At 36.3% G+C, this 27028-nt stretch overlaps 1 protein-coding gene across 50 annotated transcripts in view; it reads right to left on the reverse strand.

Moving 5' to 3' along the window:
* ADGRL3 (adhesion G protein-coupled receptor L3) overlaps window positions 1–27028 on the reverse strand; it is an 801248-nt gene that overhangs the window by 482460 nt on the left and 291760 nt on the right. For 38 of the 50 annotated variants that reach the window (XM_070612870.1, XM_070612873.1, XM_070612875.1 and 35 more), the window contains one exon: window positions 15650–15853. The exons of the other annotated variants lie outside the window; for them this stretch is intronic. In XM_070612870.1, the coding sequence (XP_070468971.1) occupies window positions 15650–15853 (204 nt within the window). The remainder of the gene's footprint in view (window positions 1–15649; window positions 15854–27028) is intronic. 50 annotated transcript variants of the gene reach the window in all.

Genomic DNA, 27028 nt, shown 5'->3' on the forward strand with positions numbered 1-27028 from the left:
CTTTGGGTAGTATCGGCATTTTAACTATGTTTATTCTTCCACTCCATGTGCATGGAATATCTTTCCATTTCTCTGTCATCATCGATTTCCTTCAGAAATGTCATAGTTTTCATTGTATAGGTCTTTCACTTCCTTAAACTTATTCCTAGATATTTTATTCTTTTTGTTGCAATTGTAAATGAGATTGTATTCTTGACTTCTCTTTCTGTTAGTTTGTTAATAGAGTATAGAAATGCAACTGATTCTTTTAAGCTGATTTTCTACCCTGCAACTTTGCTGTAGCTGTTGATTATTTCTAATAGTTTTCCAATGGATTATTTAGGGTTTCTATATATAGAATTATGTCATCTGCAAACAGCAAGAGTTTTACTTCTTCCTTGCCAATTTGGATACCTTTTATTTCCTTTTCTTGCCTAATTGCTCTAGCCAAAATTGACAGTAATATGTCAAATAAGAGTGGCAAGAGTGGGCAACCTTGTCTTGATACTGTCCTCAGAGGGAGGGCTTTAGTTTTTCCCCATTGATTATGATGTTGGCTGTGGGTTTGTCATATAGGACCTTTATTATGTTGAGGTCCTTTCCTTTTATACCCATTTCATTGAGAATTTTTATCATAAATGGATGTTGGATCTTGTCAAATGCTTTCTCTGCATCTATGGGGATGATCATGTGGTTTTTATTCCTTATTTTGTTAACATGGTGTATTACATTGATGTATTTGCAGATGTTGAACCATCCCTGCATCGCTGCTATAAATCCCTCTTGATCATGGTGTATGATCCTTTTAATGTATTGCTGTATTCTTTGCACAATATTTTGTTGAGGATTTTTGCCTCTATGTTCATCAGCAATATTTGTCTGCAATTTTCCTTCTTTGTGTTGTCCTTGTCTGGCTTTGGTATCAGAGTGATTTTGGCCTCATAGAATGGTTTAGGAAGTGTTCTATCTTCTTCAAATTTTTGGAATAGTTTGAGAAGGATAGGTATTAATTCTTCTTTGAATGTTTGGTAGAATTCTCCAGAGAAGCCATCTGTTCCTGGACTTTCATATTTTGGGAGGTTTTTGATTATTGTTTCAATATCTCTACTTGTGATTGGTCTACTCAGATTCTCTACTTCTTCTTGATTCAGTTTTGGGAGATTGTATGAGTCTAAGAATTTACCCATTTCTTGCATATTATCCAATTTTTGGCATACACTTTTTCATAGTATTCTCTTATAATCCTTTGCATTTCTGTGGTATGTGTTGTAATTTCTCCTCTTCCAGTTCTAAGTTTATTTATTTGACCCTTCTCTCTTTTTTTCTTAGTGAGTCTGGCTAAGGGTTTGTCAATTTTGCCTTTCTTCTCAAGGAACCAGCTGTTTCATTGATCCTTTCCACTGTTCTTTGGTTGCAATTTCATTTATTTTTGCTATAATTTTTATTATTTCCCTACTTCTGCTGACTTTGGGCTTTGTTTGTCCTGCTTTTTCTAATTCTGTTAGGTGCAGATTAAGATTGCTTCTTTGAGATTTTTCTTGTTTGTTAAGGTGGGCCTGTATTGCTATGAATTTCTCTCTTAGGACTGCTTATGCTGCATCCTATATTTGTTTATATGGTGTTTTTTTTTATTTTCATTTCTCTTCAGATATTTTTTGAATTCTCATTTAATTTCTCCAATGATGCATTGCTTGTACAGTAGCATGTAGTTTAGTCTCCATACATTTGTCACTTTCGCAGTTTTTTCCTTCCAGTTGATTTCTAGTTTCACAGCATTATGTTGGAAAAGATGCCTGATATGATTTCAATCTTCTTAAATTTATTGAAGCTTGCCTTGTTTCCCAACATATGGTCTATTCTTGAGAATGTTCCATGTGGACTTGAGAACAAGGTGAATTCTGCTGGTTTTGGATAGAATGTTCTATGTATATCTATTAAGTCCATCTTCTCAAGTGTTTCATTTAAATCCATGATTTCATTGTTGATGTTTTGTCTGGATGATCTATCCACTGATGTAAGTAGGGTGTTGAGGTCCCCTACTATTATTGTGCTGCTGTTCATTTCTCCATTTATGTCTGCTAATAGTTGCTTTATATACTTTGGTGCTCCTGAGATAGGTGCATAGATATTTGTAAGTCTATGTCTTCTTGGTGGAACTCCCTTTTATCACTATATACTACCCCTCTGTCTCTCATTCCCTTTTGTATCTTGAAGTCTGCTTTGTCTGATCTAATTATGGCAACAACTGCTTTCTTTTGCTTTCCATTTGATTGGAGTATTGTCTTCCATCCCTTCCCTCTTAGCTTGTGTTTGTCTTTAGATCTGAGACGTGTTTCCTGTAGGCAGCATATCGCGTGGTCTTGTTTTTAATCCATCCAGCCACTCAGTGTCTTTTGATTGGAGAATTCAATCCATTTACATTTACAGTTATAACTGATATACAAGGGCTTAATGCTGCCATTTTCTGTCTTGTTTTCTGGTTGTTCTACATTTGCCTTGTTTCTCATCCCTTGTATTTCTGACTGCCATTTCCGTTTGGTGGTTTTCTCTGATGGTTTTCTCAGTTTTCTCCTTATTTATGATTTGTGTCTGTTCTAATATTTTGTGTGGTGGTTACAATGAGGTTTGCATAAAAGATCCCATAGATGAGACAGTCCATTTTACGATAGCCTCTTATCTCCACTAGCCTAAGTAGGTTCCATCCCTCTCCTCTCCTCCTTCTCAGTTATTATCACAAGTTATTCTTTTGTGTTGTGTTTGTGATTAAAGTGAAGTGTTTATGTTTATTTTTCCTCTCCTTCTCTTTTTCTTTTGTGTTATAATTGTGTGTGCTGCCCTATTCTGATATAGAGCTGTGATTTTCTGATTTTGTCTATTTATCTCCTTGATCAAGGCTTTGTAAGCCTTTGCATTTTTGTTTCAGTTATCCTTGATCATTTCTTGTAAGGGAGATCTAGTGACAATGAACTCCCTCAGCTTTTGTTTATCTAGGAAAACATTTATTTCTCCATCCTATCTGAAGGAGAGTTTCACTGGATAGAGTTTTCTTGGCTAAAAGTTTTTGACTTTCAGTATTTTGAATATATCTATTCCAGTCTCTCCAAGCCTGCAAGGTGTCTGATGAGAAATCCACCGAAAGCCTGATAGGGGCTCTTTGTAGATTAGTCTCTTCTGCCTTGCTGCCCTTAATATTTTTCCTTTGTCATTGACTTTTGCCAGTTTTACTGTTATATGGCTTCGAGAAGGTCTTTTTGCATTGATGAAATTAGGAGATCTATTGGCTTCATATACTTGTAAGTCCAGTTTTTTACCCAGGTTTGGAAAGTTCTCAGCTATTATTTCTTTGAACAAGCTCTCTGCTCCTTTCTCCCTCCCCCCTCCCTCTGGAATACTTATAATCCATATGTTGCATTTCCTAATTGAGTCAGATATTTCTTGAAGAGTTTCTTCATTTGTTTTTTAAGCCTTCATTCTCTCTCCTCCACCTGAAGGATTTCTATATTTCCATCCTCTAAATTACTAATTCTGTCCTCCATAATCTTATCTCTGTTTTTTAATGTTTCTGGATTGTTTTCTTAATCTCATTCATTGCCTTCATCTCCATAATTTGTTTGGATTTTATTTTTTTAGAGTTTCAATTTCTTTGGTGAAGAATTCCTTCTGGTCATTAATTTTATTCCTGAGTTCACTGAACTGTCTTTCTGAGTTTTCTTATGACTTGTTGAGTTTTTTTATGACAACTATTTTGAATTCTCTGTCATTTAGATTGTACATTCTGTGACTTCAGGAGTGGTTTCTGCAGACTTGTCATTTTCATTCCACTCTGGAGTGCTAATGTAGTTCTTCATGGTATTTGATGACGTGATCTTTTCTTGGCACATAGTGGTAGTATCAGGTCACAGATTCTACCTGCCACCTCTGGGCGGGGGGGGGGGGGAGGGCAGGAACTGTAATTTCTGAACCCACCGTGTCTGCTGGAAGTTGTGCTGATAGGCCTCGTCTGCATTTGCCCACTGGCCACAGCTGCTCGGAAGGTCACATATGCATGCACAGGTGTTCTAGTGTAGAACTGCTGCCTTGGCTGGGGACCAGCTGAGCTGCTGTGCTGGGAGGCAGGGGTGAACTTTCTCTCATGCTCACGGGCCTCTCTGCAATCACAGATGGTTTACCTGGGCTGCTGTGCTTGGTGCGGGCACCCACATGGTGGCTGAGCCATGCTACTCATTGTGGAGCATTCCTGCAGGCCGGGCTGCACTCTGAAAGCAAAAGTGTTGGCCCACAGGCCTGGCTGCGCTCCTGCCTCCTCTTACAGTCATGCTCCAGCTACAGCATGAGGAGCTGTGACCTAGATTGCTGTAACTAGGGAGTGGGAGGGGATCTGCTCACCTCCTTCCACTGCTTCCCAGGGATCCAGTACTCCCACCTTCAGGTGTATGGTTGCATGGGTCTCTCACACGTCCTACTGCGCTTTGTAGGGAATCTTCTGTTGGTTAATGAATGTTTGTTTGGTTGTAAGTTAGGGGTAAGAGACTTAGTCAGAGACTAACGGAATAGTTCACTCACCATGATGCTGACATCACTCCTTCCATTTCCCACCTCTGAATTCCTAAGATTTTTAAAGAATAAGAGTCTTAATGTGTTTACTTTTTAACACAGCAATAAAGGTGGATATAAATATTTTTGTGCTAAGAAAATGTTCTGCAAATAATGTTAATTTACTTTTTTCATTAAAAATTTGATAAATATATCAAGGCCAAATATTTTCACCATAGTATAACTCTTAAATTTTAAAATGATTTAAGTATTTAAATGTCTTCAGTATTTTTTTGCTATAGATTACATATAAATTTATTTAGATTCATTCACTTTAAAATTACAATATGTAGCATTGAGCTTTTTCTTTTTTCTTTTTTTGAGGAAGATTAGCCCTGAGCTAACATCTGCTGCCAATCCTGCTCTTTTTTTGCTGAGGAAGACTGGCCCTCAGCTGACATCCATGCCCATCTTCCTCTACTTTATATGTGGGTCACCTACCACAGCATGGCTTGCCAAGCAGTGCTGTGTCCACACCCAGGATCCAAACCGGCGGACCCTGGGCTGCCAAAGTGGCATGTGCACACTTAACCACTGCACCACTGGGCCGGCCCCTATAGCACTGAATTTAACTGTTAATTTCTGTCTGATCCAAAAACATTCCAGTGTTTTTTTATTTACCTCAAATAATATTACAACATTCCAGAAATAACAACTTAAAAATTCTTTTAACCACTGTGGCCGAGTGGTTAAGTTCTCGTGCTCTGCTGTGGCAGCCCAGGGTTTCGCTGGTTCGGATCCTGGGTGTGGACACGGCACCGCTCATCAGGCCACATTGAGGCGGCATCCCACATGCCACTACTAGAAGGACCTGCAACTAAGATATACAACTATGTACCAGGAGGGATTTGGGGAGATAAAGCAGAAAAGAAAAAAAAAACAGATTGGCAACAGTTGTTAGTTCAGGTGCCAATACAAAAAAAGAAAATTTATTTTATACTTTTAGTATGTGTTCACTCCTGCAGCACTTCAGCCTGAGGATTTACAATTAACCAATGATCAAAAATGAACAGGATATTGCAATTCCAAAATGGAAAAAAAATCACTAAAGTTAGTCATATTTCCTCAATTCCATCATGTGTACTCATAAACCTAATCTTCTATTATTTGCTCTACTTATATAGAGGGCATTTGAGAAAGATCACCGCATTACTAATTTATCAGCAAGAATCAAAAACACTTTCATTTCTCATCTATTTAGCTCATGTTCTGTCATCATCTTATCACACATGCATGAACTTCTTGTGGATTAGCATTAGCAGAGACTGCCAGAGGGGGAATCCATAAGAAAGGTTTGGGACTTCCCTCTAATTTACTAATTGTATCAACCTATGATTTGATCACGTTCAAAGGCTTATAATTTTCCCTTCTCTAAATGAAGTATATTCCCACGATCTCCAGTTGCCCACTCTCTTCTCTGGTTTGACAATCTCAGAAACCCCAATGGTCTTAATTATCAGCACTAAGTCAAAAATTCTTAATTTCTATTATTAGCAATAACTTTTCTCTTGATATTCAGATTCATATATCAGAGCATGCATCACATGTACACATCTAAGTCCATATTTCTAAGACCAAACTCACCATTGTTTTTCCTGAAAACCAAAGCTTTCTCTTGACATCCTAATTCTGTGAATGGCACGACCCAGTCACCTAGGCATCTTTGATTCATCCCTTATCCTCACCTCCTACATCCAGTTAGTAGCTAAGCAGTGAAGATTCAATCTCTGTGCATCTCTCACATCATGCCACTTCTTTCCATCCCCATTGCTATCTCTTCAGTTCAAACACTCATTACCTTCTGTCCTACAGTAGCAACCTAACTGATCTCTCCACTTTCACTGCCCTCACTATCTTAAATTTTCCCACATAATCTTGACAAGTTCTAAATTACAACTCTGATCAAAAACTTCCAAAGAATCCCCATTATAGACAAAATTATGTACAAAGTCCCACCCAGACATTTAAGGCTCCCTACAAGATGGCTACAACCTACTTTCAAACTTCTTGCCTCACTACGTCTTTCTTCATGTCGTTATTGTTGGTTCAACGAGACTAGTCACTGTTTGATGACAATGTCATAATTTTCTCTAAGTATAACTTTGTTCATGTAATTCAATTTCCTGGAACATCCTCTCTCGTTCAGCACCTCTCATCTCGTCTTGCAAATGATCCTACGGATTTTTCAAGAGTTAGTTAAAATACTACCTTACCTAAGAAAGCTTTCCCCATCCCACACCAGGGATGCATTTCCTCCTTCTTTAAAATACTACAGGAACTGCATGACAGCACATTTCACCAAATCATAGAGTCAAATACATACTGGCATGCCTATTCTCTCTGTCACCAGCAACAGATTGCAAGTTGAGCAAAGGAACAGTCTTATAGAGGGTTCTACATACATTACAGGCATAACAAATATGTAAATTAAATTGAGCTACTTTATCTCCTAAACATTTACACCCAATTTCAGTTGCCTAAGCCATGAATCCACGAATGTGCCCAAAATATAAAGTGAATATTTTAGAACATTCCTTTGTGTCTTCCTCATCCTAAATAGAAATATTAACAAGTAACTAAATAAGTTCATTGAAAATTCTTCATGGATCTTCCATTATATATCATTGGATATGATTATTATAAAACAGAAGGTCAAAAGAAGTGTAAATAGTAGTAGGTAACATTTACTAGGTTTCAAGAACTATGTGCGTAATCATTTTTAATATATTTACATATGATGCTTAATCATTGCAACAACAATGTATGTATATTATGTATGTGTATTATCACACTATACAGATGAGACAACAAAGATTTTTTAAATGTAAGTCCTTGGTTACAACAGTTAGTAAACAGTAAAGCTGGGAATGAACTCAAATCTCTCTGACCCCAAAGCTCATGTAGTAACTGCAATTCCATGCTACTAACCTTTCTGCAGCAGTAAAAGCAAAATGGTGAAGACTTAAAGGTATGTCTGATAACCAAGACAAAGAAGCTTCTTCTTAAGAAGTGATAGTTAAGGGAAACAATCATCGATTTAATTAACTATTTATACAAAAGAGACAAAGAATACATTAGAGTGCCTGGACCAACTTCTGCATTTCTGTACTGAAGACCCATATGAATAATGCAGAATCTCAAAACACAGGCATCAGTCAATGAAGCATGATTTTCTATGCACAACACCACCTGCCCTGCCTTTCCCTTTCATCTTGATTTGGGGTTAAGGATTCTATAAATATAATAGAAGTTTCCTCTCTGTATCTGGGATATACCTCAGATCTCTTTTACTACCACACATTATTTGAGTTGAAGGGAAACAGAGGAAAAAGGCAGGGATTTCTTCATAATTGACTAACATTCAGAAGAGAATCTGTTGCTGGTAGTATAAAATTTGCTCGTTTGGCACATATATACAATTATTGGCATGTGGCAGGTAGTCAACGAACTAACGAAACAATCTGCAATACATTCCTAATTAAATTGAAGAAAGAAAAATTTTTTTGACCTGAATGTCAAAGTTTAGCATCTATTTTCCATTCTTCATATTCTTTTTAACATGAAAAATGTAATGGTGCAAAATATAACTTCATTAAACATTTTGAAAACCTACTCACATACTTCTCAGATGGAATGGGAAAATAATTTGTAATTTATGCCAGTAGAAAAAAAAAAGAGTTTATCACATTTTCCTGGAAGTATTTGGAGGCCAACTCAGTAACACATTTATTTCCAATTGGATGCGTCATTCTAGTATTTATATCATTTGGGGAAAAAAACAGATCCTAAAGAAATACTTTGAAATCATGTTAAGGCTACAAAGTGTATTATTTTTCTAACATCAATACTTTACCTATTTCCCTAAGTGCCTATTACGCTTCAAGCTACATAAACATATAATATGATCCTAGATGTATATAAGAATTCTAAAGAGTGATGTGCAAAGAATGTATTTTGGATATCAATTAGACTTGATGTTTTGTCTAAATGGCAAAACTCACTGAAAGACACAAATAAATGTGAACGGGGTTTTTATCTGAAATAATATTATATTGTCATATAAAACAAGAAGCTAACACAGCACTTTGAAGGCCACATTACGTTATTCTCTTGCAGTAACAGTTACATCCAAAAGTCTGAGCTGGTAAAACAGAAGGTTTTCCATTGCTGTAGCAACATTAATCTCTGTTCTTCTGCTACAAGTTCTTTCACCTCCCTTGAAGATTTTCTTTCTTTCTCCCCAAGAATTCCTAGACTTCACCTATACACTTCAGAGTGTAATGTAATAACAAAATTAGAACCAGCTTTTCCAAAAAGTTGGGAGTAAGGGGAGTAAAAATATGAGAACAAGCCAGAAGGATAATTCATCAAAGTCAACATAAATAACACTAATAAAAACATATTAAGAGTAACAAAGTCTCAGACTTTCCAATGCTCTTCAGTTATATGAAATGAAAATATAGAAGCCAGAAGTAAAGAGAAATTGTTTACCACATGCACACACACATCTTTCAGGCCACGTGAATTCAGAATCAGAGGGAGGATAGGAATTGTTCTGTCACGAATAGGGCTAGCGATGGGTGAAGTGGAGGAAAATCAATTGAATTCAACCCTTATCGAATTTTTAGCTGAGGTGAAGAGGACTCAGGTGGTATAGGACATTCCAACCAGCAAAGATAATAGCATTTGCCAAAGCCACAGAGGGAAAGGGGCATGGTTTGTCTAGTAAATTGATAGAACTTCCATGGGGCTGAAGGATGACAAGTGTGGGGATGTGGTTTGAGGTAAGAGCAAATGTGCTGCCTACTAATCTTATTTACTGGATGTATGTGTTCAGGTTTTAAAGCATTCCACATTTTACTGTTGTTAGTGCTGTCGAGTTGATTCTGACTCCTAGCAACCGTCTATACAGCAGAACGAACCCTGCCCAGTCTTTTTGCACCATCCTCTCATTTTCCAGCACTATAACCGACAATGCTCTGCTGCTATCTAGTCTGGAAGCTCTGCTGAAACCTGTCCACCAGGGGTGATACTACTGGTATTTGAAATACTGGTGGCACAACTTTCAGCATCAGAACAACACACAAGCACACAGTATGACAACCGACAGACAGGAAATGTGGTTCCCTGAAAAGGAAGTAAACCTGGGCCACTGCAGTGAGAGCGCTCAATCTTAACCAGTAGACACCAGGGCTATCCCACATTTACCTCTCCCTCTTTTTTCATTCCAGGGCCCATGACTTGACCTTATCATGTTGGTGAATTCACGGTATGCAAAAGAATTGGCTCCATTCTCAAATCAGTGTTAACAATAATCCAACAAATGAGCTTTTGCCACCCTTTCCTGCCTCTATCAGTCTATTATAAGACCTTCACATGTACAATTCGGTGAGCTCCACAACTGTGGTCCTGGATCTATGGCTTTAAAAGTGCTTATTTTTTGTGTGCAGCTTTTATTTTCTAGACTCTTAACCAATGAGAACATTACACATTTCCTTAAGACAAAGCATCACGGGGGCCAGCCCCGTGGCTGAGTAGTTAAGCTTGCACACAGTGCTTCAGTGGCCCAGAGTTTCACTGGTTCAGATCCTAGGCGTGGACCTAGCACTGCTCATCAAGCCACGCTGAGGTGGCGTCCCACATGCCACAACTAGAAGGAACCACAACTAAAATATACAACTATGTACTGGGGGGCTTTGGGGAGAAGAAGCAAAAATTTTAAAATAAATAAAATCTTCAAAAAAGATAAAGCATCACTTTACAATTTCTCAAGGGATATGCTATTTTAATAATCAGTTTTAATTAGGCAAGAGTAGACATCAAGATTCATTTTTGAGGCACTCTCAAAAGACACATAGAGATTATTTTTAGTTATTATTTTATTAAAATGTGTGCTATGTTACATTTATAATGAGTGCAAATATGAGCAGATTAGTCTTCTGCTTCTTTCCAAATTCTGACATGGAACATCGTACTAAGAATTGAATGAATGCCAAACATATCTAGGCCTGCAGATCAACTGCCCTAACTTCATTCATTTGTCCCCTTGCCATAGTACTGAAAAGCAGATATTGCAAATGCACATATATAGTAAGAATTCTTTCAGCTGTTTCGTGGGAACACAGGAGAGCTCAAAATCAGATCTAATGTTGGCTCCACTATGCCCTGGTAGGCATCACTGGGAAGTAGAAGAAAGGATTGAATAAAAATTCTAGTAGATGCTCTTTTGTTGCAGAATATTATTACACATAAGCCAAAATAGAACGCCAAACAAAGAAAGGTAAAAACTTCGTTTATTTTTGATAAGAGTAACTTACAAATAGCTCAAAAATTGCATTTTTAATTATCTTTTTTCAGATTTGTATATTGTATTTAAGTTATGGGTTCTTAAATTGGGGGCCAGAAAGTTGGGTTTCTGTTCAAAGGAGTATGCTGAAGAAGTCATTTGTAAATGCTTGGATAACAACATCATCATTCCTTACCAACATTCTCTGTCTCCTCTTGTTTTTCTTGTCTCAGTAAATGGTACAATCATTCATCACAAAATCTCTCAAGCCAGAAACTTGGTTGTCTTCTTTGGGTTCTCCCTCTGTCTAACTCACATATTCAATGAATTTCTAACTGTTGGCAATTGGTTCTCATTATCACTAACGTCACTCACCCCTTTGTCAGGGCTACCATTATTTCTTATCTGAATCAATAGAATAACCTTCCCCACTCCAGTCTTGAAGCTTCTAGTTCATTCTTCCAATGCAGGCAGCAGGTCACTCCTTGCTTAATTCGTCTAAGATTAATTTAACTATTCCCTCACTGCCATCAGTAAAATTCCAAACTCCTCATAATGTTACATCATGCCATCCTGATCAGATCCTTGACCACTCCTCCAGATCATTTCTGGAATTATTCTTTGGACTTCTATGCTTCAATTATAGTGAACTAGTCCTTCATGCTGCTGTTTCCTCTGTCCATAATAGTATCTTTCTTCTTCTACCTCTGTTCTTGGCTAACTACTACTGGTCTATCAGATTGCAGCTTAAACGCCACTTTGTCTTCAGGAGCACCTTCTCTGACCCTCCAAGACTGGGTAGATACTCCCTTTACATGCTCCTTAGTACTCTGTATTCACCTCTATAACAGGTATTCCTAGTATTGCCTCTTTGCTACACGATTGCTCCTGTGTGGGCCTAAGTCATGGGATGGTCATTGACATGAATAATTAGATCAGGGATATTGACCTAATCCAATGGGGATTAAATTCTCTTTTTTTGAAATTTAAACTAAAATACAAGGACGCAAGTGGCAGTTTGTGGTTGGTGCTGTGGCTTACAGGAGCTGTGTACAATTTGGGCTGATATTCGCTTACAACGTTAATGAACAAAGAAAGCTGTTGGAAAGGTAGAGAAAAACCAAGGAAGAACTAGGCCCACAGGAAAAGGAAAAAAAAAAAACAAAAACCCTGGTATAATTTACTGGTATCCAAGGTCCGGTACTCAAGATTCTTTGGATTTCTATAAGAATTATGCTTAAAACGTTATTCCTACATGTAACATTCCCTCTCAAACATACGCATACACATGTGCACGCGAGAGCTTGAGTTAATTACCATTTTACAAACAAGGCTCTTGCCTCTTTGGGTGCATGTGGGAGGTATCATACCTCTAGCAAGCATTTGCCACATTGTACCCCATTTCTGTCTCCCAATACTCATTGAGAGATCAAAGTTTGTGAGTTTTCCATCCTTGTCTCCCTGGTACTTAGCGCAGTCTTCAGCATGCTTTTGCACTCAATCTAATGTTGTTGAAAAAACAAATGAGTGCAAGAATGAAGGAACTTCCAGTATTTAATAATTCAGACTAATATTAAAGGCTGGCTTTTGTTTAAAGTATTAAAAAATATCAAATGGAGTATTCTTCTTGCTTATAATTATCATAAAAGCATTCCCATCTACAAACATAAAAACTCAATGAGGAAAAATGAAAAAAAAAAATTGATGGTACAGTTTCATGTGATTCTCCAAAAGGACTAGAACACACAAGCCCCTTGTTAAAAGCATTTTGGCTCTTGCAAAAGGTAAGCTTTAAAATGAGCACAGGGCAGAGTTTTTATGACTTGTCTGGATTGAAATGGTTTAGCTGTATTCTGAGAGAACACTTGTCTGAATCCCGCACACTATGGGTGTGGCTTGCAGGAGGGTTATTCGTAGATCATTTCAATGAACTTTTTATGCATCTGCATGAAAATCACAAGGAAAGCAAGGACAATGCTGATAAAAAACACATTAACATTCCTTCAGCTTCAAGGAAAAGTCTTGATATCTAGTCATTAACTGAGCTATCTGCCCTCAGACTTCCTTCTGCCTTAAAATGCTGAAGAGAAACATGTCTTCTGAGAACAATGTTTCTTAATTCTTTGTGCTTTGTTGCTCTACTGTGAAGTTCTAATTCCTTTTAATCCAAATGCTCGTTAAAGCTCAAGAACTGCTGTTAGCTATCCAGAGTCAAATGAACGTAAAAGAGGGCAAAGTTTTATTTCAAACCAACAAAACAGTTTTTGGTATGTCATTATGGCTGTTTTTACTGTGTTTCTACTTGCTTTGTGGCTATCCATAGAACAGAGGTTAACACTTTTAAAAGTAATACCAATTTTACTTTTCGGTCAAAGATTGCATTAATACCAGCCTTTATTATTTATATGTATTTCTGAGTTTTCTGTATCTTAAAGTATCTTGTTTCTATAACAGACTTGGTTTTTTTGAGAAAGGTGGAGGAGGGAAGGACGGGAGGGAGCTGCACTTCACTGACATTTTGTTGTTTGCATTCCTCCATGTCTTTTCAATTTGAAGAGCTCAAGATAACGTGGTATCTCTTTTTTCAATTTCATTTTTAATACCTGTCCAAGCGCTCTAGCTGATGTACTATCTTCTATATCAGGAAAGATTATGCCCCTGTAATATTTACTTATTCTTCTTTATTCTATAGGGAGCACTAGAAGATGACCTTCAGTTATTTTCCGTCTCACTGATAAAATTACTTCTGCACAAACGCAACTTTCAGAAGTATTGTCTCATCATAACAGGTCAACATGATTCTGCAGGCTCCTTTTAAATCACATGACGTTTACCTCAGTTTCCATTTATGAGATCACATGAAGGTGGCCCTGTACCCTCATTTTCGTTTCTGTCCAAAAGAGGGTATATTGCAATTTTCCTATTTGGAAGTTGATGGAAAAACATGATTTAAAACCCATTTCTACACTGTAACTCTCCACATACATGCCAAAAAGTAAAAGCTGGTAATATAGAAAAATCTTACTAAGCTATAAAAGTTGGGGAAAGTTTAAATTTAGCCAACTTCTTAGTAAAAGTTAAATAGGAAAAACTGTTCTAACTGACTGATATTCTGAATTTTTATCACAAGACAGAATTACCAGCAGGTGTGAGTGTTTGTGTGCGTGTGCGTGTGTTAGTTGCTGATTTAAACACCTACTCAAAAATGAAACTTCATTTATGCATTTCCTCTTCATTAGTAGTAGAAATTTTGATGAATGTATATGCATTGGAGTAAATTAAATCCTACTGATTTTATGTTATTATTTTACAATATAAATCAAAAGCCAACATCATGATGAACACTTTGTGAATGTCGAAGCACATTCCGGGAAAAACATAACTCCACTCAATTTAGAGAATTTCAGGTTTGAAACAGTAGTACAACATAGAAAGCAAAAAAGAAAAAAAAGGAGTTCTTAAAAAGTCTTTACTACACATCTTCCTTGAATTTTCAGAACACGTCGGAGTCAATTCTACCCGCTTTTGTGGAAGTGTGTGCACTCACTCACTACCACTGCCCCACCACCGAGGAAGAAAGGCTAATCTGAATGGAAAGCGTCTAGGCCAATGATTGAACAACGTGACAGTGGACAGAGCTCCTGTGAATGCCAAGCTCCCCACACACTTGCACTTTCTACATGGCTGCAGTAATTAGAGTTCAGTTGAACTCTTCTAGGTCTCTTAAATCCCAAATGGATTTATGATGCATCTCCCTTAGACCTTGAACTGAAACAAAGTATTCCAACTTATTTTGCCAGAGAATTCTGTAATGGCATTTGGAAGAAAGCTCAGCTAATATAGCGGTACTTCATGTTCCTCTGCCAGTATTTCTTGTATGTATATCCCCCTAAAGAAATTATGGGATAGGAGACATGATTGTGTTTTGGAAAAAGACTTAGTATTCATGGTTCCACCAGCCAAATAGTTCCCAGTCTTCTTCATGGTGTGACACACAAAGAAAATTATAAATACACTATATTATATTGTTATTATATTATATATTATATTCCCTGGGGGAAATTGTCCCTGAGGGATAAGAGTCCCTGTATGAAGTTTAGCGAGAAAAAAGAAAAATTACATTGCCTAAATATTATTTAAAGATAAAATAAAATGTAAAGTATTGGGGAAAGAATAGCATTGAATTTTGTGCAAATATTATATAACATTCCTCACTGGAGCTCCAAAGGATGGATGTCACTCACTGTATTTGTCAGCTGCAAAGACAATATTTATAAAGTACTTTCCAACATTTTCATAAGAAAATTAGGTTGCTTCTGTAACCATCACTTTTCTATCAGGTTTTATGCTTTACATGACTATACACAATTCCTAACCAAGACGTTTTCATCATCATCTCCTCAAAGTCTTGGTAGTTTCCATTAATGAGATTTTTTTTTTCAATCAAGCAGATGATCAACAGTGTTAAAAGATCGTTCACAACCATTCAAATTTTATAATAGTTGAAATTGTCACTAAAAGTAATTTTAAATCTCCTGTGATAAGGCAAAGATATTTCAAACTCAATCAGAAATTTAAAGTCAAACATCTAGAAATAACGATTAACTAGTGTAGAACAAGCATGCATTGTAAATAACTGGCTAGGATACTACTAAGGGCAAACATCAGCCATAGTGAGTGGATGCAGAGTAAACACGTGGGAAGACAAATTTGGGGCACTGCCTGGGGCTGAGCCTCCCAGGAGCCCCTGCCCGGCCACCCCCAGCCCTCTTTCCCCACCGCTGGCCGCACCTTGGGCTGCACTCTGGGCTCCTTGGGAACCTGGACCACGAACTCCTCTGGTAGCTCCACGGGGCCCTGGTCCGCGATGAGCAGTGGCGCGCTCTGCAGCTGGCTGCTGAAGGAGATGTCGGGGTGGCAGAGCGCCTCCTGGGCTGCGCTCAGCATGTCGCAGTGGAGCAGCGAGGGCTGGATGTCGCTCATTGTGCTTGCCACCTGCGGGGACCGCAGGGCGCACCATCAGACTCCGCTCAGTGAGGCCGGCCTCCGAGGAGCCCTGCTAGAGGCTATTCCCAAGGCTGCTCTCTGCTGCCCCATAGGCCCCGGCCTCCAGCCACCCCAGGCCCCACTCAGCCAACCCTGGAGCTGAGGAGATCATATCTCCGGGTCCCTAGCATGATACTGTGTAGTTCCGTCCTAGTTCAAAACTATCTTCAGTAAGCCACAAACCTCATTCTAATCCCTAACAATGACTAGAAAATTAAACAGAATTATTGAAATCAGAGAAAGCTGCCTGGAAAAATATAATTTTTTTTTTATTTGTGTAGATTCACAGCATTCTGATGTAAATTACGGACACTAATATCTATAAGTGTAAATAAAAATATTGGTTACTGAACTAAACATTTACGCACAAAAAGCTTGATAAGGTAAGGGGTGAAGAAAGTTTCAGAGAGGTGTTTGTTTTTTATTAGTTTTGTTTGTTGTATTGTTACATTTACATGGATTATTTTATATTTATTTATATGTTTTAGGTCATTTAACATTTTTTTAAAGATATTGTATTAAGATCTGTGATGGACATTAAAGTGAAAAGGATATACATACATTTTTGCCATTTATATACACAGTGATTTAACTGACAAATGGTACATATTACATAAATGAATAAATATGGAAGAACAAGACAATAATGAAAAAATAAAATTGCACACATATGATTTTCTTTTTAATTATTCACAAAACAGTCATACATTACACACTATGGAAAACAGAGCTATTAAGTACAGATTTTTTTTCTGGTGAATTGGTATATGAGATACAAATTTTTCAACACGGATTGCACTAGCAATGTTAATAAATAGCAATGATAACAAAAATATTCCTGCTAACAGAAAGGAACAAACTTTACAAGGAAAAAGATTTTGCTTTACACAATTATTTTTAACATACTATAACATGCATATTTAAAAACACATTAATAATGGCTACCATTCAACAGTCAGGAGAGAAACTAAAGAAATTCAATAATGCAAGAGAATCTTCTGATTATCTTTCTAACACTAGAAGTTTATATAGTAGCACAACAATTTCTTGATATGTAAAATATTTGCACATGAAGAATAAAAACCATGTTCTCTTCCAAAACACAAGAAATGATACAGCCCTTATAGAAAACAAAAATGATATTAAGAAACCTGTCAAGCAATCTATGATGAAAAAGTTTAGAATATAACTCCAAGGCATCGCCCTGAAACATTTCTATTTAAACTCATTATAATGTATGAGTACCAAAATATCTAGGCAAAAGGTAATCTGAATGCTGTTTTGATAGTTTGCGTGAATGAAAAAAGGCATCAAAGAAGAAAACAAGTTTTAAGAACAAAACTTGTGAAAATCAAAATCTCAAACTAATTGCTTCCTTCAATGTTTAACTCCAGTGACATCTTTTCTGATCTTTTGAGAATATACCTGTCCTTGTTGCCGAAAGTGACAATGTAACTAATTTTTTAATTATTTTAACATGAATACATACAAGCATGTTTTCTCTAACATCTTTATAACTACTCTATGGGAGAAAATTAGCAAAAGATTATAAAACTATGTTATCCTAGAAGCTTCAGTTATAATAAAGTTGAGAATTCACCCTCAGCCAAGTTAACATATAAGGACATTTGGAGTGATGGAGCATGCACTTAACTGTTTATTCATTCAACAAATATTTATTGAGTTTCCATTATGTATCAAGTCCTTTTCTAGGTGCTTGAGAATTTGATGAACAAAACAGACCAAGTACCTACTTTGATGAATCATCCATTCTGGTGTGGGAGACATAGACTATACAAATAGATATATATATATATTTTTTTAAAATACCATATAGATATGAGTAATCTACAGAAAGTTTAAATTGGGTAATATGTAAAGACTACTCACTTAGGTTTTTATGGAAGACTTATCTATGGGAGTGAAATTTAAAATGAGATCTCAATGAGATTGCAAGTTGCTAGTCAGGCAAAAATCAGGAGTAAAGAGCATTCCAGACTGCTGCAAAGGCCTTAGGCTGAAACCACCTTGGCTTGTTCAAGAAATCGCACACTGGCCAATGGAGCTGTGAGTAGCAGGCTAGGAGAAGAAGGGTCTGGAATGAGATCAGAAAGGAAAGCAACAGCCAGATCATGAGCTTTGTAAACCAGAGTAAGGAGTTCAGATATGTGCCAATCAAGCTTTTGTTTAGAATACTGAATAAAGTTCCTGGGAAGGAAGAATAGGGCAGGATAGGGAAAAAGACACAGGAATCACGATCTCTACTGAACTAGAGATCAATTATTTCAGGAAAAGTCAACTTTCAGAGCAGGTAGAGAATGGCAATTGACTTAAAATGCCCATAAAGTGGAATCACTACTAGCTGAAAAATATAATAGTGTCTGTATTAAATGAAAGAATCTCAGCTTAAACAAGAAATAAGAACATGCTTGAACTAGAACTAGAAAGCAAGGTCTGAGGACCTAGAAAAAGTAGGTTTGGTTCAGAGAATAAAACGATTTCCTGGAGTGAGACTGAAGGAGACGAAATACCAGGAAGTTAAACAGGCTTTGACTGTTAGGTTGAAGGAAATTAGACTCCAATGTGCGTAAAGCTGCAGTATCTTATGTGTCTATAGGTCATATTCTCCTTTAACTTTATCATCTCTATAAAAGGAATCCAGAGTCACCGATCAGAGGCAGCATAAGTGGAGAGGCTGTTAACACTGCCCACATGGAGCAGGGCTATTAGAACAGAGACAAAAATCTTAACCTTTGTTTTAAAAAAATATTGTATATGTTACACTTAAGATATTGTATGACTTCTGGGTAAATATTTCTTTGGGTTATAAACATAAATCTAATTTGTCTTCGTTAAGCCATTATAAAAACAAGTCTTCAAGACAAACATCACAGTTCTAAGTCTGGTATTCCATTAGAGGCATGGAATCTCAAGTCTGGAAAAAATCATTCAACTCATGCGAAAGATAATAAATAACCCTTCAAGCATCCCTGCTAAAAATCTCCCAAGTTTGACACATAGAGGCAGAAATCAGAGACTCACTCTGTCCATGGCGCACCCCAGCCCATTTGAAGCAGCAAGTTCTTCCTCATGTCAAGAAAAGTGATATCTCGACCTTGGCATTCTCCACTCACTTGTCTAAATTCTATACAAATGGGCTTTGCAAAACACATCAAAGCTACTCCTAGAAGGTACTTGTCTTCAGACATTTGAAGATAGTCTTCATATCCTAAATGTCTCTTTTCTTCTCAAGATTCATAAGGGGAAAGGATTCTTTCAAATTAACTATGAAAAATTCTCCAGATTGTTGTGGCATTAACTATAACTGGAAGACACTCCCCTTATGCTCCTCTGCCATCTCCATTTGAGACCACAGTTTCAAACTGTGTTGTATGTCATTTAAGATGTCTCAAAGGTACTTTTGGTTCTGGGGCAGGAAGTAACGGTAAGGCCAACATATTTTGTTCTTCTTTCTTTCTGACCTTCTTCAGAGAGAGAGGAAACTTCATTCCTACCTCCTTTAAAAACCGTGTCTCTAATTAAGACTTCATTTAAAAAAGAAGGTTGACTAATTTTTGAAAAGTTTGAATTCCTTTAATCACAGATAATATTTAATATTCATAAGTAATATGAGTTATTGCCATACCCAAATTGCCCACATAATCACTTCATATTCTGATATTTTTACTATTTAAACACTTTGATTCTGCTTTCCCAATGGGCAAGCATGAAATATGAAAATTAATATCTCACAATCCACTAAAATGATCAAAATGTTCCCCCATGTTTGCATATAGTCTCCAACATCAAAGGCTATCAGAGCATCAAAGTTCCCAAACATTGTGGGTGAATGTGAGGCAAGCAGAAAAGGAAAACGAAAGAGCATGTAAGAGGTAAAGTATACGTGATGGAGTACCAGGGTTTTCATCTTATCTGTAGAGCTTACAATTGAAATAAACATAAAAAATATCAGATTTCAATGGTATGTATTGTGAGGGATCAATATTGATTTATAAATTAAAAAACATTAAGTAAGCATTGTTTCTAAGCAACTTCAACTGTTTATTTTCTTGTTCTCCTTAGATGAGTAGCTATGTAGTTCAGTCAATTATTCAGCTTCTTTCTCCAAACATCTATCGATCATAATAATGAGTTTGGAATCGAGACAAAACAATGGGCTGCAGTAGGAAAATATTCCTAAGGTGAGAGAAATGTTAACAACAAAACACAATCATATTTATCTGTCACAAATGATTTAACTTTCATATATTAAGGATGTTTCTCAAAAGTCACTCATTTTTCTACCACCCCTAACTCTGAGACCCTTTACTGCTGTGCCTTGGTTTCCTCATCTGTAAAATGAGGATACTCATGCTCACCTCTTGGATTGTGAGGACTAAAAGAGATAAGAGAATGTAAGACCCACTCAGGGTTCCATAAATTATAGTAGTAGGAGCCATCATTGTTGTCTGAACACAAAGGCAACATGGGATAGTGGAAAGGGAATGGACTTTGAAGTCAGAAGCTTTGTAGTGTGACTTTCCGCCCATTATTTCTCTGGGCTTCACTTTCTCCATCAATCAAATGATTGTAAGAGTGTCTATCTCGCACTGATGTTGTGATGATTAAATAAAATCATGTCCATGAAGAGACGGGTGATGAGTTGGCTGGGGTTGGTGGATTTTGTTTTTCGTATTTCAGAGCTAAGTGGAACCAGGCCCAGAGAGGGCCATGTCATGCCTAAGGTCATACACACAAAAAAGTCATTCATTTCTGTGCTTTGAGGTAATATTTTACCATATCTTTTTAATCAAAAGCTAATTTTGAGCCTTATAGAATTTAAAATATACTGTAATTACAGCTATGGCCCTAAACTACATATTCAATGTTGTCTTCCATGATGTCTTAGATACAAAACGTATCCTCCTATACATAGCTGTCTAATCTTTGGTTCAAATTATCCTTCCCTGCAGGAAATCCCTACTGCTCAGGCTTTCCAAATCTCTCTCCAGGTATCACCCTTCCCATAATTTTCCTAAACTGTTCACTATGTATATAATCAGCACCAAGTTTCACACGATTTCCCTTCCATTCTGTACTAAGATCTAAAATTTTAAATTTACTTTTAAATTAAAAGTTGTATATTTAAAAAACTTAAAATCGTGTAGTGTTTTTTGAGTCCCAAGGTTTAAGCAACCACAATACTGCTTTCTTCTTTAAGTGAAACTTGATATATTTTACTACATCTGTTTTGTAATATTCTATCTCATTCTTCTATACATTGTTTTGGTTGGTTTATTTCTAATTTAAATCATAGTTCTACAAAATGAGGCAAATGCTCAGTAGGTTATTAAAACGCCTTTGGAAGAAGCCTCCCCAAGATAGTTAAGAGATTTTGATTTGAGTTTCTCTTCTGACAACTATTGGAAATGTCATTACATCATTAGATTGACAGCTCTGAGTCTATATCTTTCATTTTAAGATTAGTGATACTACTACATGTGACTCATTAGATTGTTAGGAGTATTCACGGAACTACCTGCAAAGTGCTATGTAAATGCTAGAAATTATACTGAAATACAACAACAAATAACTGATTGACATGGAAAATCCAATCCAAGTTCAATGCATATATATATATATATATATATATATATATATATATGCATATATGGAGAGCGAGAAGAAGGGCGGGGGAGGGATGGAGAGAGAGACAGAAACTATTGCTTTCACTTCTTTTCCTGTAAATAAAGGCATATTTTCCAATCCTGCTTCCTTTTGCATACCTGAAAAAGCTCTACCTTTCCCCCAGCACCTTCATTTTGGCCATATAAATAGATTACTTCTTTCCTGATTTCTCCCTAAGGTGTATGTGACAGTTCCATAATTTCTTCATAGGCTGGATAGTAACCGCTAAAAACAGTCTTAAAAGTTCCAATTTAAGCACCCAACTAAGGACACCACAGGTAGAAATTACAACATGGAAGTTCTAACGCAGAGAAAAATCTGTTTCAATTTCGGGGCTTATAAAACAATGGCTCAGTTGTGACAAACTGTCCACCTGTGTGTGAGGAAGCAACTTTCACAGTAAACCTGGTTATTAGTCAATTGAACTCAACAGACTCGTTCTCTAGACTGAATTGCTTCGTGAAGTGTTGGTATGCCCTATGTGGGTAAAAAATTTCTCTTCAAACTAGGTTTCTCACTCTTCTTCTCTACACCACAGCTGGTTACAGTAAAATAAAAGGTATTAACAGCTACACTTTTGCCAGAAGACTGAACAATTAAGTATGAAAGCTATATAACAAAGCTATATAAGAAAGCTATATAAGCTATTCTGAGTGGATGAGTCAAACTCTTGATTTGAATAAAGCTAAAGGGAAACAATTCCTAGTGTTAAAAAATAAAAGAGACAGTATTCAAAGATTACTTTTTAATTGACTTTCAAGTCTGGCATCTACCATGTCCTAAAAATAGAGGGAAAAATTGTGCTTATTCGCTGTAATGTTTGCCTAGATCGTAATACTACAATGTAAATTTCTCAAACATTTGTTAAAATGACTAAGCAGAGAGTAAAGTTTCTGCCACTGATATAAATTTATTTTAAAAAATCAGCTTCTGACAAAAAGACTATTTTCATTCAAATGAAATAAAATGCATATTACATATCTTATTCTTTAGAGGAGTGATAACTAATAGTTTGTCTTTTCTAACTAAAAACATCTGGCTCTTTGTAAACATAATGCAAACAGATTTAAATTCATGATAACAAAAAATAAAACTCTGGAATTTATTATTTGGAGAATATTGGCTTTCTTTTAACTTCCTTTCCTCCCCTCTTTTTAAAGGATATTAAAATTTTAATGGTATGGAAGCTGTGCCTTCAGAATGTTGTAAAGTAAGTCATTTCTTTAAAAATCTTTATAATTATATTAACGGGGTACTTTTCCTTAATCACACTGCCAATTATACTTGATGTGTGGGATAAACTATACATATTTTGACAGAGATCTGTCTTGTCAGTGAGTTCTTTCTCGTTATTCTAAGTTCAACCTAACTGGCATCTCTGAAGATAGTTGAGAAGAATGAAAATTTTTTATCTATTTTTTTCTGGTAGTAAGAGATTTCTACCCTCTCTACCCCCTCTTCTCAACACACACACCAAATGAATGCCTAAATTCTGGTTAACAAGAAAGCAGATATGTTAGCAGACTCACATGTCTACGCAAAGTGTGATTATTATTGGACACCTACTTCTTTTTTTTTTTTCTTAAAGATTTTATTTTTTCCTCTTTCTCCCCAAAGCCCCCCAGTACATAGTTGTATATTCTTCGTTGTGGATCCTTCTAGTTGTGGCATGTGGGACGCTGCCTCAGCGTGGTCTAGATAAGCAGTGCCATGTCCGCGCCCAGGATTCGAACCAACGAAACACTGGGCCGCCTGCAGCGGAGCGCGCGAACTTAACCACTCGGCCACGGGGCCAGCCCCATTGGACACCTACTTTTAAAAATCGACATAGTGATTTCAATCTGTGTGAAGAGGCACATCAAGCCAGCCTCCTAACAATAGCCCTTAACCTAAAAAACATCTGTCCTATCACAGCTATTCCAACTGTCCTGAGCTATTGTGACCAATCTAAAAGGCTTCCTTTTAAGCAAATGTGTTCCCTGGAGGGATAGCATCATATGTTGCTTTGAATTTTATGTATTATCTGTCTTCATTATTAAATCATGTGCCCTTAAGGTTTGCATGGTTTCACCAACTTCCCTATCAAAAGGAAAAGAAAGAATCATTGCTAAATAGTCCCCACCATTGTTGATTTGTAACAAGAGCTACAGAAAAGAATCTCCTTGATCTAATTCAGGTAGGGTCTATGATGACTACTTTCATGGTATCTCTAACAGCTTGGTGCGAAGCAATAACGTGTGAAAGCCAACTGTTCATTCTTTTTATAAACATAGAGGGTTTTTTTTTCATCTACATGATCTAATCATATCTGGATCTTCTTTTCCTCATGTCATCTGTTATTCTCTAATGCAACAATAAAATTAGTCTGTTTTAAAGTCATCTGAGTCCAAGAAAAAAAATGGATCATTGTAAAATACTATTTCGGTTTTGCATATTATTTTTATCTTTGCATATAATCAAACCAAAGATTTCTCTAATTTAGCTCAACATATTTATCCCCTTTAACTTCACGTTAAACTAATAATATCAAAGTCAGGGTATATCTGTCACTCACTATTCAATTTCTTCAAATCTGGGATGAATAGTGAAGACAGGAAATTTTATTGTGCTTATAGTCTAATTAAAGGCAACACGCTTGTACTCTGAATAGCTTTTCAACACTCTGTAACATTTTTTTAATGCTGATCTAAGCTTAAGATGTTCTTTAGTAACTCATTAAAGACTTAGTTACAGTCCAGTGAGTGACTACTGAATATAATGATGGAATGGTGTACAAATGTGTAGGCTCGTAATTAAAGGAACTGTCACATTTGAGGATTAAGAATATACAATGCAGTCTTTGAGAAACACTATGAAAAGTAAATGACCCCAAGATAGTGTTGTATGTTAAGTTTTGGTTACTATCCAGTCATTTGTTTTTTTAGTTCTAATTCCAAAAGGTATGTTTTAATGACCACATTCTCCCAGGATTAAATGTGTGAGGCTTTGTGTTAGGGCCTTTCTAAACATTATTGTTCTTAATACTCATACTATAACAAGTAGACTTAATTATCCCCTTGATAATCAAGGAAATTGTGAATCAAATTGGTTAAGATCCTGTATCTTGGAAGTAATGGAAATGGAATTAGACTCTAAGGCCTGAGTTCATTCTCTTCATTCAATAAGACCATGCAAATTAGGATTCTAAAACAGCTTCCATTAGACAATATTGTACACTTCAGTTTCTGAGCTTCATGTAAATATTACTTTCTAAATATGTTGACATCTTCCTCCATTCATAGTTGCTTAAAACTGCAGGATCTGTTCAGCATCAACATTTATAAACCATTCATTCTTTATTTAGCTTTCTCCTAATCTTTTCTTCCCAAATAGCAATATTTCAGATAAGCCCAGTGGACTGAAATAGTGCAAGTTTACTAGGATTCTTGCCATATAGAGCCTCAGGTTCTCTTCTGATTGTCATCTTTGTCTGTTTCTTTAAAGATGTGATGTGAGTGGGTCCAGGGGTCACTAAATATACAATATGTAGATTTGATAGGGAGACATAATGAATTGCATCACTTTGTTGAGATGAAGTAAAAGGGGCATCTAATAGTTTGCAGAACATATTAGAGAAAAAGTCTACGAAAATAAAATGAAAGACTCAATATTTATAATATAATTTGAGCAAAGATACAAAAAATATAAATAAGAGGATTTTCAAAATCTGGAAAGACAAGAATTCAGATGAGAAGAAAAATAGAAAATATTTTTGCCACCACAATTAAAGGTTACTGTTCTTTATTACTCTCTTAAGGAGGAGTAATTGGAAACCACTGAAGAGCTCAATGAATTACCTTGCTGTTTTGTCACTGCTATACAGTTCACAGAGTGAAGCTTCAATCATTGCCAATTACTAGTTTTTGTCATCATAATAAAAACTTGAATTAATGAACAACTTTTAGGAATCAAATATGTAAATAAAAGAGGAGGTGGTCTGAGGCTAGACAAACGGTATATGGTTTCAAATGAATGAATGTAAAAGAGAGGAGATTTAAGTGAAATCCAGGCAAAAAGCCTCTCTTACAATACGGAGTCTAAAAAACTCCTAAATCTAAATGTATTGTAATAATGATATCCTCTGGTATTTTCTAAAAATGATATTTCTGTAGAGAACACTTGGAACTCAAAAACAAAAACAAATTAAAAATTGAGAATGATTGAATAATATTTCTCCAAGTAAGATACAAATGGCCAATGAGCACGTACGTGAAAAGAAGCTCAGCATCATTACGCATCAAAGAAATGCAAATCAAAACCACAGTGAGATACTACTCCATCTTGACTAGGACGGCTAAAATAAAAAAGAAAGACAATAACAAGTGTGGGTGAGGATGTGGAGAAATGAGAACCCTCATATTACAGTCTGGAATGTACAATTGTACCACTACTCTAGAAAACAGCTTAACAGTTCCACAAAATGCTAAACATAGAGTTATTATGTGGCTCAGCAATTCCACTCCTAGGTGTATACCTAAGAGAAGTGAAAACATGTTCACACAAAAATTGTACATGAATTTTCCAGAAAAGGATTATGCAGAATAGCCAGAAAGTAGGAATAATCCAAATTTTCAACAAATGATAAATACAATGCAGTATGTCATACAATGGAATATTATTTGGCAATAAAAAAGAATTAAGTACTAATACATGCTATGATATGCATAGATTTTAAAATATGCTAAGTGAAAGAAGTCACAAAAGATTAAAAATTGTATGAATCTATTTATACAAAATGTCCAGAATAGGCAAATTCAGAGAGACAGAAAGTAGAGTAGATTAGTGGTTTCCAAGGACTGGGAGAAGGAGAAACTGAGTGTGCCTACCAGTGGGTGTGGTGTTTCTTTTTGGAGGACTGATGACATTCTAAAATTGATTGTGGTGATGGATGCACAACTGTGCATACTGAAATTCACTGAACTATACACTTTAAATAGGTGAATTTGATAGCATGTTAAATATATCTCAATAAAGCTGTAAAGAAAAAACCTCTCCACTTATACATAATAAAAAAGATATTAGTGCATTAGATCCAGTTTCTTTTTTAAAAAACCTCCTTTCTTCATAAAAGATATTCATAAAAGATTTCTTCTTCCTTTATGACAAGAGGACTACATTTTTCAAAGTCCTTTATAGGTGTGGTTATGAGGCCAAGTTTTATTTAATGGAAATGTGAGCAGAAGTAATGTACACTACTTCCGAGCATATCCTAAAACTTTCCATTAGAATCTCCACAATGCTCCTTCTTCCTTCCTGCGAACTGGAGGTAATGACCCTCAGAACGACTTTGGAAGCCTCTTGCCGTTACACTGGGTCTCTGAATAACTGAGAGCAATAGAATGACCTCCCTGCTACCACCACACACACCCCCACACACACTCTGACCAGAAACACCTC

The sequence above is a fragment of the Equus przewalskii genome, chromosome 3, assembly GCF_037783145.1.
Source record: "Equus przewalskii isolate Varuska chromosome 3, EquPr2, whole genome shotgun sequence".
NCBI lineage: Eukaryota > Metazoa > Chordata > Mammalia > Perissodactyla > Equidae > Equus > Equus przewalskii.